Source organism: Populus alba, chromosome 11, assembly GCF_005239225.2.
Source record: "Populus alba chromosome 11, ASM523922v2, whole genome shotgun sequence".
In the NCBI taxonomy this organism is placed as follows: Eukaryota; Viridiplantae; Streptophyta; class Magnoliopsida; order Malpighiales; family Salicaceae; genus Populus; species Populus alba.
In genome coordinates, this window is record NC_133294.1 from 9,270,277 (window position 1) to 9,290,852 (window position 20,576).

Below are 20,576 nucleotides of genomic sequence, written 5' to 3' on the forward strand. Positions count from 1 at the left end.
ATCTTTATTTATCGATATTTATTTTTTTAATATTTTATTGTCACAAATATCATTTAATTAAATTTTTTTTATTGAAATAAATAAAAATACTAAACACAATTAGATATATAACTCGTGTTATGAGATCAAATATTTTAATTTATATTTATTTTTAATAATTTTTATATATTTATTGATGTGAATAATTTTGAATTTATTTAATTATGTGTATATATAGTTATTTTTTGAACTGAAAAATAAAATTATTCGATAACAAAGTCATAATAAATTGCTTGAAAAAGCGGTTAAGAAACAAGAAGAAAACCAATGTTAAAAAAGAAAAAAGAAGGAAAGAAAAGCAAGGTGGCTCGTTTTTGACTTTGTGAGTAGAGGAAAGTATACGAATCCGAAAGAGGCTTTGGCTTATTACTCGAAAAATCAAACGTAGACAGGCAGAAGGCAGGCATCGCATATCCATATTTTTCCTTGTTCTTATCTTCTCTCTTATCTCTTTCTCTCTGTGTGTTATCATTAGGGTTTATCATAACATATCTTTCCCTCCCCGCAATTCAACTAACTAACTAACAGGTTCGTTCGCACTTTATTCTTTATTTTTAGCTCTAAATTTCAATTGGGTTTATATGTTTTTGGCAATTATCCATTCCAAACTTAAAATTGAAATTCAGCATCTTTGGCTACTGTAACTGTTATAGATTAGTTTCTTTTTTGCTATTTTTAAAATTAAAAATGGCTACTTTTTTATGTGTATTAGATGCATGCTGATATAATGTATAGTGGAGGCATTGATAAGAGCTTCCAGAGTAAATTTTTGTGATAATCAGTATAAAACTAGGATACTATGTGATGAATGAGATGTTTCTAAAATTGTTTCAGGTATTTCAATAATTATTAATAAGAAAGAAATGGTGGAGAGTGGAAAGCGGTCGCGTCCCCAAAGAGATTATGACGGGGATACTAATAATCAGAAGAGGCACAAAGATGATAAAGGTACTAATAATGATGGACTGATTGTTTATAGAATATTATGCCCTGACGGGGTTATTGGAAGTGTCATTGGTAAGAGTGGTAAAGTCATAAACTCCATAAGGCATGAGTCAAGGGCAAGAGTTAAGGTGGTGGACCCGTTTCCAGGTGCCAAGGATAGGATCATAACGATTTATTGCCATATCAAGGAAAAGGAAGATGTTGATGTTGATGATGATTTCAATCACACCAACCCTTTGTGTCCCGCACAGGATGCTCTTCTTAAAGTTCATGCTGCGATTTCTAATGCTGTTGCATCTCTTGGGGATTCTGACAAGAGACTGAGAGATAAGGAGGAATGCCAGATTCTTGTCCCAGCTAGCCAGTCTGCAAATATTATTGGCAAGGCTGGGGCAACTATAAAGAGATTGAGAAGCAAGACCAGGACCAGCATTAAAATCATTGCCAAAGATGCCACTGACCCAACTCACTCATGTGCTATGGACTTTGACAACTTTCTTCTGGTTAGTATATGGAACTTTAATGTCCTTTCGATTTATTTGTTGAGGTTGTTTATATAGAATTTATCTGTTAAAACCTAATCAAATTCTAATTATTAGGTTCTAATTTTTCTGCAAGCATGGTTTTCTAAAAATATATGTGGATCTTTTTGCAATTGAACTTGTTTTTCCTTGGAGAAAAAGCCTAGCAGAAATCACAAACAAACTGGCATTTAAATGCTGTTAACTATAAGTCTCATTGAGAGCTTAAAAATTCTGAGTTCCCCTTGACTTTCATTGTGAAATTCTAATACTGTTTTGTTTGTGTGAGTTGTCATTGATCCTGATGGAATCCAAACTCCCGAACTATTACATGATCTCTAGGCTGTATTAATGGTGCACTAAATCTTAAGATGACAGATAGAGGTTTCAACTGGGATTCTTTATCTTGAGACTGATGTCTGTCTATTGGTAAGGATGGTTGCTTCAGTAAAGTTGTATTTTGGTTTCAATTTTTTAGCCAAGTTCCTGTTGATGCGTTCAAGTTTGTCAGTTTGTTACGTATGAGCTCTTTACATTTTGTTGCACTTTTCATTAACATAGATGGAGAACCATAGTGTTTTTGGAACTGTGCAGCTTCTTTATCTTTTTTTTTTTTTTTCATCTGTGATGAAATTAATTGACATTTGATTTTTTGTTGTTTTTTTCTTAAGAATGATCACTGCATTTCCATGCTTTTCTCTAAAGGTTGATTTTTGAGGGGTTCAAGAGTTAATTTTTGTGTTATGATCAGATAACCGGTGAATCAGAAGCTGTGAAGAAAGCTTTGTTTGCAGTTTCTGCAATCATGTATAAGTTCAATCCAAAAGAAGAAATTCCCCTTGAGGCAACTGTACCAGAACCTCCTCCAAGCATCATTATACCATCAGATGTCCCTATTTATCAACCGGGTGGATTTTATCCAAATGCAGATCCAATTGTTTCTTCTAGATCTATCCCACCAATCTTAGGTGCTACACATATACCAGAGCTTCAGGGTTATGGGGATATGGGGAGTTCTTGGCCCGTTTATTCATCTACACTCCCTGTAGTTCCTAGTTTTGGCAATATCTCTCGATATGAGGAGTTAATTATACGAGTATTATGCCCTTTTGACAAGATTGGGCGTGTCATTGGCAAGGGTGGGAGTACCATTAAAAGCATAAGACAGGCAAGTGGTGCTCGTATTGAGGTTGATGATACTAAGGCTGATCGGGATGAGTGTATCATTACAGTTACTGCAACTGAGGTATGGCATTTCTCGTTGTTTATGATTTGTTTCTTTTGTGGTAATGCAGGAGTCCTGCGTTTTTCTGCATTGATTTACATAGAGATGCTGTTAAAGAGAGTATCAAGTGCATATTTGATGTACTGCATTATAGAGTAGAATAATCTATGAAAATTACTTCAATGGGATCACCAACCTGCACTTTTTATATGAGCAACTTAGTTAAATTAGATTGCAGTCTCTATAGCTGTCACACCCCTTTCTAATTACTATGATATTTCATCTTAGTTATGCTTTTAGTTAGCTAAGTAAACCCACCCCTCTAATTGCCTCTTGTTGTTACCGAATCAATTAAATTTACCAGCCAAACATGCATTTATAGGTTACATAACCTGCTGTCCATTACACAAACTTGCAAGACATCTGATCTTTTCTAGTTCATTCACGTATGTTTTATATCTTTGTACATAGATGATACAATCCAAACAAGGTTAGATTCGGATTTTAGCATAAAATTTTATGTTGTTTAGTTTTACGATATCTAGCATAATTTTCAACTTGATTGTTGGATCGGGCTGAAATTTTCATAAGAGTTTTTAGACATTGTTTTATGTTAGGGTAAAATTTCAGCTTACAAAACCTTATATAATAGTTTAACTGGTAATCCTAATGGACCAAAACTTGTGGGCTAATATTTATCCACTTACAATAAACCCAATGTATGTTAACTAAGCCCAAACATGAAGAAATTAATAAAAACAACAAATCTGACACATAAACTAAAGTTGTTGCACTTAATTCAACAAAATAGCCCAAGATAGATAAATTTCGTAGTTTAAATAATGTCATGAACAAAATTTTCATCCTAGAAATACTAGGATCTTTGTTGCCACCTTTAGATATCTATAATAAGATAGAAAATTGATTGCTGAAGTTGCCTCATCTTTAGTTTTCTTGTTTGTCTAGAATAATTAATTGTAGCTTTAAAGAATTCTCTCAAAATATGAAAACCTTTGTTGCCTTCCTTTAACATTCCTTGTAGAATTAGAAAACTCCCCAAACTAAGCTAATCAATCTGTCATTAAATATCACCAGCCTTTTCCTTATGTAACTAGGATGAATAAAGAATCCTTGTAAGAAAAGGATTTTGAAACATTAATGAATCCTTGCCACATTTGGAAATTATGTTGCATCTCATTAAAGATCCTTGTAGAACTACGAAATTCCCAAAAGAAAGTTGTCACATCCTTGTAGGAAAAGAATCCTTGTCAAGTACAAAGTCCATAAATCAAAAGAAATTAAATAACAAAAGTTGTACAATTTGTTTTGATCTATTTTGCAAGGCCTTCCCAAATATCGATTGATCTAAAATTTTACCCCAACATATAACCATGCCTAAAAAATCCTATGAAAATTTCAGCTCAATCCAATGATCGAGTTGAAAGTTATGCTTGATAGCATAAAACTGGATAGTAAAAACTTTTACATCAAAATCCAAATCTGACCTTGCTTGGATTGTATTATTCCCTCTCTTCAAGATGATTCATCCTCGAATCACCTATAGGTATAATGAACAATTCTTTAGCCTCTTGTTGAAGCCTTTGAAGTTCTTTTCTTACTCGAACTTGCCTCCAACAACATTATATGAAAGTAGTAGCCGATAATAATTTTAAATAAGCATGTCTTGCCATCCATTTCCATATATATTTTTGCATGGTAACCATAGCCTCACATTGTTGTATTACCATTTCAGCCTTAACTTTTTTTTTTTTTTTTTCAATTATATGGTCTTTACAAACTTGTCTTGGTGACAATGATGCAAGTTTCTATGTCCTTCCATCCTTCTAAAAATAATATATATTTTTAAATTTATCATGCTTGGCCTTCCTATCATATTGTCAAAGTCTCCCCAATAAGATGTGACTTCCATGTATTGAAACCACATCACACAAAACCTCGTCAATATACTTCCTAATAAAAAACGAAACTAAGACCTGTTTAGTCATTTTCATCTCACCACAATCATTCAAAAATTACAATCTATAAGGTCTATTATGCTTAATTGTACATAAGTTCAGTTTACTAACAAGGATAGTACTAGCTACATTAGCATAACTTCCACGATCTATAATCAAACTACACCTTGTTTTGTACAAAATAACGTGTATGAAAGATTTTCCCCTTCTGACCTAAACATCTGTTTTTGTTAAAACCAACATTCTTTAAGCTTTGAATCTACCCAAATCAATCTCTATTTTCCATGGATGCAAACTCATAGTCATCATCATTTACATTTGCGTTTTCATCCACAAAATCAACAAAGTCAGTTTTAACATTCCGTACAGCACTTTGTACAAGGGTTCCTTGCTGATCAACCCCCATTCTCAATCCATCTGTCCCACTATTTTGTTTTCTCATCGAAGCCATCTCATGTTTCCGATCCTTCGTCACCCTAGTAAAAAATGCAAGTTGTTGGGCGAAAGCTTGCATCTTAAAGATATTATTTGCTTTTCGTGTCATAGACTTGTTATTTTTAGATATTTTGGATCTATAAAAATTGATTAGTAGCAAGAAAATATATCCTCACGATTTGTGTTTCACACAATTCAAGGCTTTTCACTCAATTGTTCTTACTATGCCTTTTACCTCTCGGCTCACCTTCTTGCGATTCTTTCAGAACTGAAAATCAACGAACCAAAGTCAATGGCTATTGTAATACAATCCAAATATATATAAAGTGACTCAAGAATCAATACAATACTGAAAACAAGCATAACAAAACTACAATTATGATTTAACGAGTAGTAAAGCGAATTTGTACAAAATATGGACAATACAAAAACTCAAAATAAAACAGAAATAAGATGAATTGTTCAAAACAAACAATAACAAACACGTTTTTATAACTCAACGCAAATTTGACTTGTTACGCAATTCTAAGCATTAGAATTGAAACTCAGACCAAACAGTATTAGAACAACGTAAAATTTGATATGCGGTACCCTTATACACAATAAACATGTATCAATTTATAGGTCATTATCTTTTGCCTAGGTATCAAAAACACGTGTTGATCAATTTGCAACATAATTTAACTCATAATTAAAACCCCAATCAAACGATATCAAAATGAGCCCGAATTTAATACATAGTGCGGTTTCACCCTAAATAACTAGCATATCAATTTTGAAGTGATTTTAAGATGGTTTGATTCGGTTTTTTTGTTTGCATTTTCACGATATAATTGAAACTAGCTTGAATAACATCTATTCTTCTTCTTTCTTTTTTTTTCTTTTTTTTCTTAAACTTTTTTTATGTTATTGATATGTTTAGGGACAATAACAAAACGAAAAAAAAAAAAAAAAACTGAAAAAACACAACTAAACATATGGAACACAAAGACAATGAAATTTTTAAGAAAGATATGACTTGATTTCTGAGCTTAGTTGTGATACCAACTAATGTAAATCTCATGATCACGTGATCACGTAACCCACAACAAGATTGACAATGAATCCTAGAAAGCCAAAACAAGTTTTGATAGGACCGTGACACAATAAAAACCTGTTCCAAGAAACCATCACTATTGGAATAAGACCCCTACCCAACGAATATCAATTCACGAACGAGAAGCATAAAAAAGACGTCACAAGGTTAATTATACCTTGATAAGTCAAATTGGTTCTTTATCCTAGCAAATAAAACGTGTTGCATCACACAAAACATAAATTTATTTCATAAATCCATAGCTATTGAAAATTTCAGCTTAGAAAACCTTATATAATAGTTCAAGTAATAACCCTAATGGATCCAAAACTTGTGGGCTAATATTTACGCATTTACAATAAATTCAAAGTATGTTAACTAAGCCAAAACATGAAGAAATTAATAAAAACAACAAATCTGACATGTAAACTAAAGTTGTTGCACCTGATTAAACAAAATATCCTAAGATAGATAAATTTCGTAGTTTAAATAATGTCATGAACGAAATTCTCATCCAAGAAACACTAAGATCTTTGTTGCCACCTTTAGATATCTAAAATAAGGTAGGAAATTGATTGCCGAAGTTGTCTCCCTTTTTGTTTCCTTGTTTGTCTAGGATAATTAATTGTAGCTTTAAAGAATCCTTTCAAAGTATGGAAACCCTTGTTGTCTTTCTTTAACCTTCCTTGTAGGATTAGGAAAGTCCCCAAAATAAACTAACCAACATGTCATTAGATACCAACACCTCTTCTTTCCTTGTGTAACTAGCTAGGATGAATAAGGTATCCTTATAAAAAAATGATTTTGGAATATTAATGAATCTTTGCCACACTTGAAAATTATGTTGCACTCTATTAAAGATCCTTGCAGAAGTAGAAAATTACCAAAACAAGCTACCACATCCTTATAGGAAAGAATCATTGCCAAATGCGAAGTCCACAAGTAAAGGAAGTTAATAACAAAATTCATACAAGTTGTTTTGGCCTATATTGCAAGGCCTTCCCGAACTTTGATTGATTTGAAATTTTACCCCAATATATAACAATATGCATAACCTGTGAAAATTTCAGCTTGATCCAACAGTTAAGTTGAAAGTTATGCTCGATAGCTTAAAATTGGATGGTAGAAAATTTTACGCCAAAATTCGAATCTAATCTTGATTAGATCGTATCATGATACCAATTGATGCGAATCTTGTGATCACGTGGTTATGCAACTCATAACAAGATTGACAATGAATCCCGGAAAGCTAATACAAGTCTGATAGGACTGTAACATAATGAAAACCTATTTCAAGAAACCAACACTATTGGAATAAGACCCCTACCCAACAAATACCAATTTGCGAACGAGAAGTGTAAAGAAGATGCTACAAGGTCAGTTATACCTTTGATAAGTCAAATTGGTTCTTTATCCTAGCAAAGAAAACATGTTGCATCTCGCAAAACGTAAGTGTATTTCATAAATCCATAGCTGTTGAAAATTTCAGCTTAGAAAACCTTATATAATAGTTCAAGTAATAACCTTAATGGATCCAAATTTGAAGAAAATAATAAAAACAACAAATTTGACACATAAACTAAAGTTATCATACCTAATTAAACAAAATATCATGATAGATAAATTTTGTAGTGTAAATAATGTCATGAATGAAAATGTTACCCTGGAAATGCTAGGATTTTTGTTGCCACCTTTTGATATCTAAAATAAGGTGGGAAATTGATTGTTGAAGTTGTCTCCCTTTTTGTTTCAATGTTTGTCTAGGATAATTAATTGTAGCTTTAAAGAATTCTCTTAAAGCATGAAAACTTTGTTATCTTCCTTTGACCTTCCTTGTTGGACTAGGAAAGTACCCAAAATAAGCTAATCAATCTAGCATTAAATACCATTACTCTTCTTCCTTGTGTAGCTAGCTAAGATGAATAAGATCTCCTTTTAAGAAATAATTTTTGAACATTAATGAATCCTTGTCACACTTGAAAGTTATGTTGCAGCCTATTAAAGATCCTTGTAGAAGTAGAAAATTACCAAAACAAGTTACCACATCTTTATAGGAAAAGAATCCATGCTAAATATGAAGTTTACAAGTCAAAAGGAAAAAATAACAAAATTCATACAACCTATTCTGATATATCGCAAGGCCTTTCCGAACTCTGATTGATTTGAAATTTTACCCCAACATAGAATAATGTCTAAAAATTCAGCCCAATCCAATGGTCAAGTTGAAAGTTATGCTCGATAATGTAAAACTGTATATTAGAATATTTTACGTCAAAATATGAATCTGACCTTACTTGGATTGTATCAGTAAATGTTTTATTTAGCAATTACATATTAAAAGTGTCGATACATTATATGTTACATATGCATTTACATGTGTAATGACCCATACACAAAAACTAATCTATGAAAGATATAATTGCACCACTTAAATTAAACTTCAAGCTAGGACTCCAAAGACACTTTGTTTGATAGCCTATTACCCGAGCCCTCTTTCGATCTCACTTTGATTCTCCGAAAATAGTTTATCAACTACTAATGAGATCACCTAGTGAATAATTAAAAAAATAAGCATGAGAAACTTGATAAGTTTTCAACATATATTCCTAACATCATATTGATATGATATTTGCACAAGTAAACATGAATGACAATTGAATGTCCATATCTCATATCCATATACTACTCAATGATAGCATATAATGGTAGCATATAGGCGGCCACAATCTCAAGTAAAGCAAACTATACTCTTTTTAGATATCATGTGCAATTATATCAACACAATATTTGGACTAAAACATATCCTTTTACTTTAAAAGAACACATTATACTTTAATCTTTCATAATCATACTCTTATTTATCAACTATCATATGAAGTTTCCATTCAAAACTTAGGCCATATATATATATTCTGAAAATTCGGCAAACATTTAAAACAAATTCTCATACATAAAGATATCCAAAACAATAGATTTATGCATACTTATTAATTTAATCACTCACCTTAAGTTTTAGCCCTTTTTCCTTTACTTTCCTTTCTTTTATAACCTCACAATTTATCTTTGGTTTTCTTTCTAACAATTCTATTGAATTTAAGCTCTAATACTTCACAATTTGTTCTTGGAATTATATGGTTTGGTAGTGTTAGTTTGTAGGGTGGTGTTTAGCACTCTTTTAGGTTCAAGAAATGGAAGAAAAAGATGTAGTTAGTATTGAAAATTTTGAAGGAGAGCACATCTCTACTGTCCTTTTGACACCTCACAAGCATGACCATGCCAAAATTGTCATACTTCACAACCTTAGTCATTGTCTTACTTCACCTACTTAATCATGCAAAATTTATCCTACTTCACCTAGTTAAGTTGGTAATTGCATTTTGAACGTTCTGTTCCTTAGTTCTTTGGCTCTTGGCCCTTAATTTTCTCTAATCTTACATTATTCTAAAGAAATCATCAATTATAGTCAATGCAAATTTTGGGGTGTTACAATAGTTCAATGTGGATATTATTTTTTGTCAAATGTGGCTGAGCTAATCAAATAGAATGATTTGTTTGTGCTCTCCAACACTAGTTTGTATGCTCTTTTATTCTGTGAAAAGTGCTTTAATTTTGCAAAACTTGCTTAATTTTACCAATACAACACATGATGTGTGGGCTTTAGGAATGTGATATCAATATACTTATCTATCTCATGATATAAATTGGGTTTTAATTATCCATGTTCACCATTGGCAGTCTCCCGATGATTTGAAATCCATGGCAGTTGAAGCCATTTTATTGCTTCAAGGAAAGATTAATGATGAAGATGATGACACTGTTGGCAGTCGACTCCTTGTTCTATCTAAAGTTATTGGGTGTATCATAGGAAAAGGTGGTTCAACTATAAACGAAATTCGAAAGAGAACTAATGCTGATGTCCGCATCTCAAAAGGGGCTAAGCCTAATTGTGCTGATAGTAATGATGAACTTGTTGAGGTTTGATTTGTAAACTTCGCTCAGTTTCTTGTTTTTCCTTTTTCCATTTGTTAATATTTTTTTTGGGTTGACCTTGTACCATAATAGGTGGTTGGACAAGTTAGTAGCGTTAGAGATGCACTTGTCCAGATTGTTCTAAGGCTCAGAGATGATGTATTGAAAGAAAGGGATGGTGGTCTGAATTCTTTGGTTGGTACTGACTCTGTATACCCTGTTGGTGCTGGTCTTTCTATACCATCTATCCTGCCTTCTGTTCCACCAGTTGCTCCAATGGGTTATGATCAGAGGGCTGAAAGTGGAAGTGGATTGGGCCTGCTTTCATCAAGCAACCTTTATGGATACGGATCCTTACCGGTATGTAGCTAGTGGTGAAATTTCTTTTCAACTTCTTTCATCAAAATAGCTGTTAGTATTCTTTTCAAAGTTAGTATGGAGTTTTTGGACAATGGTTTAGGAGTTTGGGATTGGGACTATGCAGTTGATGGAGTATGTCCATTACTATGAGCTTAAGGGAATGATAGATAGATTCTTTAAGATGCTCAATCACTTTTATTTTTTTGCTTTACACTAAATGTTCCATCTCTAATTTTATTAAGTTTGTTGTTCAGTTTCAACAAGAGGATCCCACCCATGAGGCGTCGACCTCACAACACTAGAGGAAATCCACCTCTAAAAGTTGAAAATGAAATTCTTTTTTCTTATATAGAGACAATGAATTGCAACAATGAATCCTAAATTGTTATAAATTAATGAAGGATAAACATCTTTATTAAAATAAAATGCAAAATTAGTCATAATAATTGTAAATCCTAAATCCCAAAATGATAAGAAAATTATGAAACTAATAAAATTAGATGTAAAACTTAAATATTTCATTTTCTTGACTGCATCAGTCATCCTCGAGCAGGAAAATAACAGCAAGGCAATTCTCAATGTAACTGCTGCAGAATACTCCCTCCTGCCCAGCCCCTGAATATGAGAAAGACATCCTTTCCCTCTCTAGCTTTGATATAATATTTGAACTCTTTTGTTGGATAGAAAAATATATCCTTGAAAACCCCAGCGTTTCTCTTCATCTGGATACACAAAAAAACTAAAGTAAGAGCATATCATCACCTGATCTTACTGTCCTTCCATCTACTGAACCTCACATAAGAAATCATAAAAACAGACCTGGTACTCTGCATTGCACATAACCTATGACTTATTTCCAAAAGCAAACAAACCTACCAAAAATCGTACTGTATTGAAAAATGTGGGAAGAGATTATTTCCTAAGGGCGCATTTGGCGAGACTAGATTAAGCAGGACTGGATAGGATAAGAAGGGATAAGGTTGTATCATGGGGAAAGGTGGGGAAAACTCTGGTTTAAGATGGATAAAAACGTCGAAGCTATGTGCACTGAACAGCAGTAAAAGTGGGGTTACCACATCAATGCTACCCGAATCTTTATACTTCACAAGCATCAGGAGTATCGCCTTTTGAGGCTTTGTTATTCATTTACTGAAGATTGCTGCACCATTTAATGGTTTCTTTTATCAATTTATTTTCTTCATTCTATGGCATTCATGTTTTCCTGCTTTTTGTCCTTATTAGATGGTAGAAAATAGCTATGGCTCTCTGGCCTCGTATTCTTCATCTAAGCTGTATGCAGGGTTAGTACATTGTGCTCTTGAAATCCCAGAATTTTGTTTTCTTTTGACTTCTATACCATCCATGCAAACTGATTTTCTGCATTTTTGCAGTTTGCCTCCACCCTCAACTCTTGAAATGTTAGTACCTGCTAATGCAGTTGGCAAAGTGATAGGTAAAGGAGGAGCAAATATAGCCAACATCCGAAAGGTTTGTTCCTTTTTTCTTTTCTTCAGTGAGGCACACTTGTATTTGATGAAAAGGGTGCGTTAACTTTTTTTAGGGATGGTACATTATGTGTCTTGCTTTAAATTAATAATGTGAGTGTGTGGTAGTTTCATTCCAGGTCATGGCGATTTAGTTTAGTGGCAGAATATCTGGGGCCAACAATGAACTATTGGATATGGTGTTTATATTGTGAATACAGTTTGCCAACTCTCTAGATGCTTGCTGGCAGTATCACTAATACCTCTGCTGAGTTTTATTCCACCATGTTAGGTTGTTAGCAATCATCCACCTTGCTTTGCTTCCTGTGTCAATTTGTTTTCTGGTGGCCACGGTATCTTTAGGAGACAACAGATTTATCAGTATGTAGTAACAATTCAGTGTTTTTTGGAGAAGCAGTTTTGCATCCCACAAAAATTATTAAAGCTTCTTCTTGAGAAAAGCAGGGATGCAGTATGTGGATGTCATATATCCACATTTAATGGACCTGAAATTGTCTAGTCAACTAGTGTTGTGCAAGGATATTTTGTTATTGTCATGCTTATCATAATACAAGCATCTGATCTTTGTATTACTGCTCTTTAATCTAAAAAATTACAAATATGGGATGCAAAAGTTTTGAGTCTGTCTTAATAAATGATTCTTTTCTAAAATTGTATTTTGTATTTACATTGGTAATGTTCCAGAAAATATTCTGAAATCTGGTTGTATCAATGCCTTTCCCCCCTATTATTTCTCTCATGCTGCTTTGATTGGATGAAGTTCTCATGGACATCAATTGTTTTCTTTTCTATCTTTTGCGGTGTTTCAGATATCAGGAGCAATGATAGAAATCTCTGATGCCAATTCTGCAAGAGGTGATCGCATTGCTCGTATATCTGGCACGCTAGAGCAAAAACGGGCTGCTGAAAACTTGATCCAGGCATTTATTATGGCCACTTAAGCCTTGACAATAGTTCCTGATATTTGAAGGTGAATAGTAAAAATCTTGGAATTCTCTTCCCATCTTCCTCAAATGTTTCCTTAGCCTCGTAGGTTTCGTCTGGAGTTGACTTCGTTTTCTAGGCTTCTACAGCTGGACTCTTCCGGTTTCTTATAACTGTGCCTATCAAGATCAAATGGGAAGATTTGCAAGTGGCCATGGTTATAGGTTCCTGTTGTTGTTTGCTTGATCTATTCTTCCATCTGCAGATCTTAGAACATTGTAGGTTCTTTCCTTTCCTTTTGTTTTACCAGGTCTTATCATTAAGTTGTGGGAAGTCCATCTTATTTCTGGCAATTTTTATACTCTAATTTTATTTCCACCCCAAGAATTAGTATCGGGAAACCATATTGCCAAACACAGAATGCATTTGTTGTTTTCTGGCCGTACAATCTGTTCTCTACTTATTTTAGGAGGGAGCTTTTCTACTGATGATGCAAGTGGTGCATGTTAGAACCCAGAGGGATAGCCTAGGTGAACCTAAGAGGGGGATGAATTAGGTATGCAAGGTAAAACTACAATTAATTTTTTTTTTTTCTTAATAACATACATTTCTAAGCGCTCAAGCAAACGCAGAAGCAATTACAATATAAATGCGATAATTAAATAGCCGGAACAGTTGGACTGTTTTGGTTACTATCCAATTTCATCCTATTTTTGTGTTTTGGTCATTTCTTGGTTTTCTTTGGTTTTTTAGGATTTGTTTAGCTGTGTGGATATTACAAGCTGTCCTAAACAAGTCGGGTGCTATTTGGCAAAATTCTATTGCAAAATCTTGATTGGTGAAGTTGATAACTATTATATTTACAAGTTCTTCGTTCTTGACCTTCGCGAATCCTTTCCTGGTTTGTTTAATAATTTCTTGAATGTTGTAAACCTATCTAAATCATCACACATGTGTGTGTAACATATAATATACATATTCATATTTATATGACATGGATTGTGTTTTACTTAACAATTAAAATAAGATTAATGCATGTGGCACACAAGCATGTTTCATGTAGCATATTAGTATAGACTTATTAAATCATTTAAGCTTGACATTTAAAAGCATGGCATCTATCATGATTTATCAATATGGCATACATATATGCAAGAACATGGCATGCATTCATCAAAATTATACATATGTTCAAAAACATGGCATGCATTCATCAAAATTATACATATATGCAAGAACATGGCATGCATTCATCAAAATTATATCAAATCAATGTTTTATAATTGACATATAACATATTACTTAGTTAATAACATAAATATTCAATGTTTATGTTATCATCAACACATAATGAAAAACTTCATTAAATCATCATCATCGTAGTCATAAGGCTAACAATGCATTTTTCATGAATATCTACTTGATTTTCCTCTGTTTTGCATTGATATTACAGCATCATATTACTCTTGCTTATGGAGCTTACACTTTATCTTCTTTTCTAAATTTCAGAATCTCATGTCTTCTTCCTGTCTGTGAATTGCTGCATACTGCTTAGTTTCTGGGTTTTATTAACATTATAATTTGTATTTCTAGAAATCTAATCTCTATCAAAATCTTTCAGGGTAATTTTTTTTTTTTTTTTGTAAAAAAATCCAAGTTAAATTTACCTCAAATATCATTTTCCCAGCTTTTAGGTCTCCATTGGATACAATCACATGAATGTACTTTCTTTAACTGTTGTGTTTGATTGAACAATCACAGGGTTCCATGCTTACCAATCAACTATTTATTCTGGAACAACCGGGTTTGTGCTTTTTCCAGCATCTAGTTTTTCTATATCTTGTATTGAACTGGTTTCTCGGGTTATAGGCAATCACTGGTTTCTTATTATGGTGATTCTTCCCGCTGGGAATGTGGGTTGGTCCCTTTTTTTGTTCATAACACTACTCAAGCTTCACTAAGTTGGCGATGCTTGTTTCACCAATGGAAATACCTCCCTTGTCCCTAAAACGTCCTCCTGACGCTATACCAATTCTACTAAGATTGTTGGAACTTGGGAGAGGTGTGCTACCCATGTCCACAGTAGATTTCCACAGCAAACATGAGCCATATTTATTGTGACTGTTTACGCAATGTTAAAATATTAAAATGCTCTTGGTTTAATCTGATTAATCCAACCTTCTCCTCTTCCTTTTTACCCTATATTGTTGGTCACGTTAGAAAGTTCACAATCAGCTGATCTTATTCTAGTTCTTTGAATTGAAAATATCCTAGGTCGGGTGCAATTTCTGTGTGGTGGACTTTACATTGAGGATTTACTACTTATCAATACTTCTTTCACACAACAGCAATTTTGTTTTTGGAACGAGGGCTTCCCGCCTGGTCACTCTAATTGCAGGGGCTCAGGCTTGAGTTCTCAATCACTTGACTTCATACAGTAGCACTTACTCTTTCATAGTGAATCCAAAATAATGTTTCTTTCACACAATGTTAAATATGAATATGCTATCTTCTTTAATCTGAATAATCCACCCTTTGTCTGCTCCTTTCTGTTCCCATATTATTGGCCAGGTCACATTGTATTGTTGATGATCAAGTGATCTTATTCTAGTTCTTTTACATTGAAAATCTCCTGGGGGGTATGCATTCTAGTTCTTCTAGGTTTTTGTACTTGTCAAAGATCTGTTGAACATATAATTCAAAAGTACTGTTTCCCTTTTGCTCGACTGTATTTTTATATGGTTGATAGTCATGGCCTCTTCTCACTGTTGAAAATTCAAATGCCAAGATTTCTTTTGCTTGCCCTGTTCTGTTTCTCATGCATTAAAATTTGATACCTTCGAAGATGGCCTATGGTGCTCAATCTGGTGAGAGTATGTAGTAGATAACGATGTTGTGGTTATGTTTCTGTGGTAGCAGAGTCAGGCGATTTGGATTTGAATATGGTAATAATTTCTGTGGTAGTTGTCTTGAAGACAAATGCATCAGACAATTTTGTATTCTTTGATGGACAGATAATTTGCTGTGTACTATTGTATAAAGACTATGGTAAATAGCTGCAATCTTTCAGAATTATGTCTTATTTGTGTTTGAAAAACAGGCAAGTATCTTGTATGGTTATAGTTGAAGGGCGCCTGCCCATGCAGTGGAAGTTTTTAAAGGTAGCTTTGTGACCTGAAAGAAAAACATTTGGCTCTTTTGATTGACCCTATAGTTGAAATTGAAGTTGGATGAGATAATGTGAATCATGTGATGTTCATACTGGTAGTTTCTTGCTGTTCAAATCGCCTGCAGCTTTCTAAACAGCATAAGAAATTATTTTTCGTAGAAGAGGCGAAAGTAATTTTGGTTACCAAAAATTATTTGTTATTAGCAAAACTATTATTTAGCTGTTAAGATAAAATAAATGAAAAAGTTTAAAATAAAAAGAACAGTTGATGAACATGCATCTTAATGTTTAATTAATATTAATTATTTTTTTTATTTATTAGTTCATATATTTTTTAATTTTTTCTATAAAGTAAACAATGTCTTTTCCTTTCTCAATTTAAAAAAAAATGATACATGAAAACATTAGAGGTGTTCATCCGGTAACATAAGAACTCAACCGAACCAGAAAATAAATATAATCCGAACCGAATTGAGAATTTCAAACCGAACTGGTTTTGTTCGGTTCGGTCAAAATCAATTAATAAAAGAAAACTTGGCCAAATCACAATCACTGAAAAACTTTGTTGAATCACATTCAAAAAAATTCTTGTTGAAAACTTTGAATCCAAGTCTTTTGGTTGAGATCTGAAAAGTTTTTTTAATTGAATCACAATAACTAGATCTATCCAAGTTAGCACAACTACATGTTAACAAAGATTTCAATAGCAACCCGTAAAATCAACAATAAGAGAGAAAATGAGTTGCTTTAAGCCTTTCTTGTGCACAAAGTTGGCTGGAAAGGTTGGGTGGGGGGGAAAATGGGGTTTGCGCAAATGAAAAATAGAATATTAAATTAAAAGTACTAAAGACATAAAGTTGAATTTTATAAGCTGTTTCAAATAAAAAAAATTTAAAATAAAGATTAAAATTATGATATATTCAGAGCTCCAATTGCACGTGTTTTTGCACTTTATAAAGTAGTTATTGTAATATTAGTATTTACATGATATATTTAGAGCACTAATAACTGTTGCGTGTTGCATATTAAAAACAAAACAAGTTATGCAATGTTAGTATTACAACATTATATGATTATATGATGTAATCTATATATATTTTTATTTTGAATTAAAATTTGCCAAATATATAATGCAATACACAACATGTTATAAAATAAAATCCTCCATTAGTAATGTCATACTATTATCTCATATGAAATCATAAATGAAAAATTAAGTTGAAAGGATATTTTCTCGTACGAAATCACAAGTGAAAGATTAAGCTGAAAGAATCAAACGAAAAGAGTTCAATATTACAAACTATTTCAAAGATGGATAAGTTAAAAAGATTTAAAATTAGTTAGAGAACTAATCTAATGTATTTCCGTATCCTATAACCTAATTGTTAGCATACTGGAAATAAGCTAAGATCCTTTTGAAATTAAAATTTGTCAAAAACATATCAACACAAAATTTAATCCACAACATATGTAAAATGAAATGCTTCCAGTAGTAAATTCAACCTTCCCTTCAATTTTATATTTTAATCCATAATAATAAACCTAGCCTTACTTATGAACAAAAAACCCTAAATGATCCAAATTGACACTCAATTAACCACAACCCAACTTCTAATAAACCTAATTAAGAAACCCTAGATACTTTCAATACGTGAGTTGCCTTTCGGTTGCTTCTCTCAATAGGAGTTAAATAATTACATTTTCTAACTCCATTTTGTTACTTGAGAACATTGTTTAGAGTTTTGCTTACAAGTAAAGTTTCAAATTTTGGTTATGAACATGTCTTGACTCTTTTGCAAACTAAGACACTAATATACAACTTTATTGAAGGGCAAGAAACTCAGTTATGCCCTTAATATACCTAAACAACTAAATTAATGAATCCATACATAACTCATGCCCTCAAACCATGAACATGTATCAAACAAATCACAACAAATTTAGAGTTTTTAAAGAGCATATATAAGAGTAATACCTATATCACTAGGGGTAGGTAGCTTGGTGTGTCCATACTTGAAGGATCACACAAAAAGAGTTCTAATATTACAAGCTATTTCAAAGAGGATAAATTAAAGAGACTTAAAATTAGTCAGAGAACTAATCTAATATATTTCTGCATCTTATAAACTAATTATTAGCATACTGAAACAAGCTAAGATCCTTTTGAATTAAAAATTGTTAAAAACATATTAATACAAAATTTAATCCACAACATATGTAAAATGAAATGCTTCTAGTAGTAACATTCAAAACCTAAATGAAAAACCCCCCAATTTCATATTTTAATCCATAATAAGCAGACCCAACCTCACTTATAAACAAAAAACCCTAAATGACCCAAACTTGTTTATAACCCTTAATGATCCAAACTGACACTCAATTAACCATAACTCAATTTCTAATAAACCCAATTAAGAAATCCTAGATAGCTTTAATACGTGAGTTGCTTTTCTTCTAGTAGTAACATTCAAAACCTAAATGAAAAACCCCCCAATTTCATATTTTAATCCATAATAAGCAGACCCAACCTCACTTATAAACAAAAAACCCTAAATGACCCAAACTTGTTTATAACCCTTAATGATCCAAACTGACACTCAATTAACCATAACTCAATTTCTAATAAACCCAATTAAGAAATCCTAGATAGCTTTAATACGTGAGTTGCTTTTCGCTTGCTTCTCTCAATAAGAGTTAAATGATTATATTTTCTAATTTCATGTTTTTATTTGACAACATTGTTTAGATTTTTGCTTAAAAGTAAAGTTTCAGATTTTGGATTTGAACGTGTATTAATTCTTTTGCAAACTAAAACATTAATATATAACTTTATTGAAGGACAATAAACTCAGTTATGCCCTTTATATACCCAAATAACTGAATTAATGAATCCATACATAGCTACTGCCCATAAGCCATGAACATTTATCAAACAAATCACAACAAATTTAGAGTTTTTAAATAGCATATATAAGAGTTATACCTATATGACCAGGGGTAGGTAGCTCGTGTGTCCATACTTGAACAAACACTGACCCAGTCTCCTTTTCCTTTTCTTCTCCTGCATTTCCTTCACTTCTGCTGTTGTGATTGAGAAGAAAAGCCTCTGCTGTTTTTTTTTTGGTTGAATCTCATGTTGTTGTTCACAATGCTCCTGCTACTGCTTGCTCACGGTGTAGAGAAGATGACGCTGCTGGAACGATAAGCTTCCATAACTGCTATCAGGAGAAGCTGAGATAAAGGGCGCTGACGGTACTGCTGCTGGAAAGTTAGTGCTGAACTGCCGGTGGAGAGTAAGTACTAGACTGTTAAGGAGAACAGTTGCTTACAGGGGTTGTGCGGATCTATGGAGGATAGTCATTGTTGCTGGATGGAGAAGAAACCTTGGACAATCAGCTGGAGGCTCACGGTGCTTTAATGCAGAAAAGGAAGTCACGGTTCAGATGGAGAGGTCCACGGTGGTGCTGAGGAGTGCATGGTTGGATTTGCATGAGATAAGGAGGAAGCTGCTAGCGGTAAAGATCTTCCACCGCTACTCACGGTGCAGAAATCATTGCTGCTACTATGAAATGGCGTGACTGTGGAAGAATTGCTGCACCTATTCTCTATGGAATTAGCAACTGCATGCTAGCCTTGCTGATGAAAAACTGATTTTCTAGCTTTCCTTTTTTTTTTTTAAGGCTCTCCTTCATTCCTTTTCCCCTTGCCGAGATGCTTGAGCTTTTTTATGGGAGAAATGATAAGGTTCTCGAGGGTGCACGCTGGGTGAATCTCTTCCCTTGATTTTGGGAAGAGATCTGGGCTGTAGGTAAGGGTCGAGGTGGTTATCTTTCTGGTTCTGTAGCTAGCAAGGTGGGTACTCACATCTTCTATAAATTTCAGCAGTTTAGGGTGTGAGTTTGTTGTGATTTATTTTTTTTTGAATCTGGAAGGCAAAGAAAGAGGATCTGGCAGTTAGAATTGTATAGGGATATCATGGTCATTAACATGAGCATCTATGATTTTAATTGATATAAATATGAAGGTTACGAGGAGTCTAGAGGAGGACAATTCAGTCATGATTGTGGTATTTAATTTTTTATTTTTTGAAGATAAAATAATAATTCTGATGGTTTAATTCTTGCTAAGCGGAATCATGACTACATTTTAGAAAACTTTTGGGGTATTTGGATGAGAGGTTGATGGTTATAATCAGTTTGAAATATGGTAACTTGGGTAGCTTTTTTAGGTTGAAATGAAGAAGAAAATAAATAGCAACATAACACTCTTCAATCTAGTCCCTATTCTTTTAATTTTTCTAATTAAGCCCTTCATTTAACCAAATCTTTGGGAATTTATTCAATTTCATCCTTGTGAATGTTTCAATTAGATCCCTTGAATTTAGCATCCTTTTCAATTTAGTCATTGATTTTTAGATTATGCAATGTTACCCC

At 33.1% G+C, this 20,576-nt stretch overlaps 1 protein-coding gene across 7 annotated transcripts; it reads left to right on the top strand.

The window, feature by feature from the left end:
* Positions 1 to 294: 294 nt before the first annotated feature.
* On the top strand, positions 295 to 16,049 carry LOC118054840 (KH domain-containing protein At4g18375). Of its 7 annotated transcripts, XM_073412211.1 has the most exons (10): positions 297 to 438; positions 515 to 567; positions 874 to 987; positions 1,236 to 1,487; positions 2,257 to 2,751; positions 9,952 to 10,191; positions 10,279 to 10,545; positions 11,788 to 11,846; positions 11,937 to 12,033; positions 12,860 to 16,049. In XM_073412211.1, exons 3-10 carry the CDS (start codon positions 943 to 945, stop codon positions 12,989 to 12,991), a joined length of 1,587 nt encoding a protein of 528 aa, XP_073268312.1. In that variant the 5' UTR covers positions 297 to 438; positions 515 to 567; positions 874 to 942; the 3' UTR covers positions 12,992 to 16,049. The 7 variants fall into 7 exon arrangements, 6 of the variants coding, with proteins under 6 accessions (XP_073268310.1, XP_073268311.1, XP_034922501.1 ...); XM_073412209.1 differs by having other exon boundaries at positions 296 to 567; positions 874 to 1,487; positions 12,860 to 13,020; positions 14,484 to 16,049; XM_073412210.1 differs by having other exon boundaries at positions 296 to 438; positions 874 to 1,487.
* The last annotated feature ends 4,527 nt before the right edge of the window (positions 16,050 to 20,576 follow it).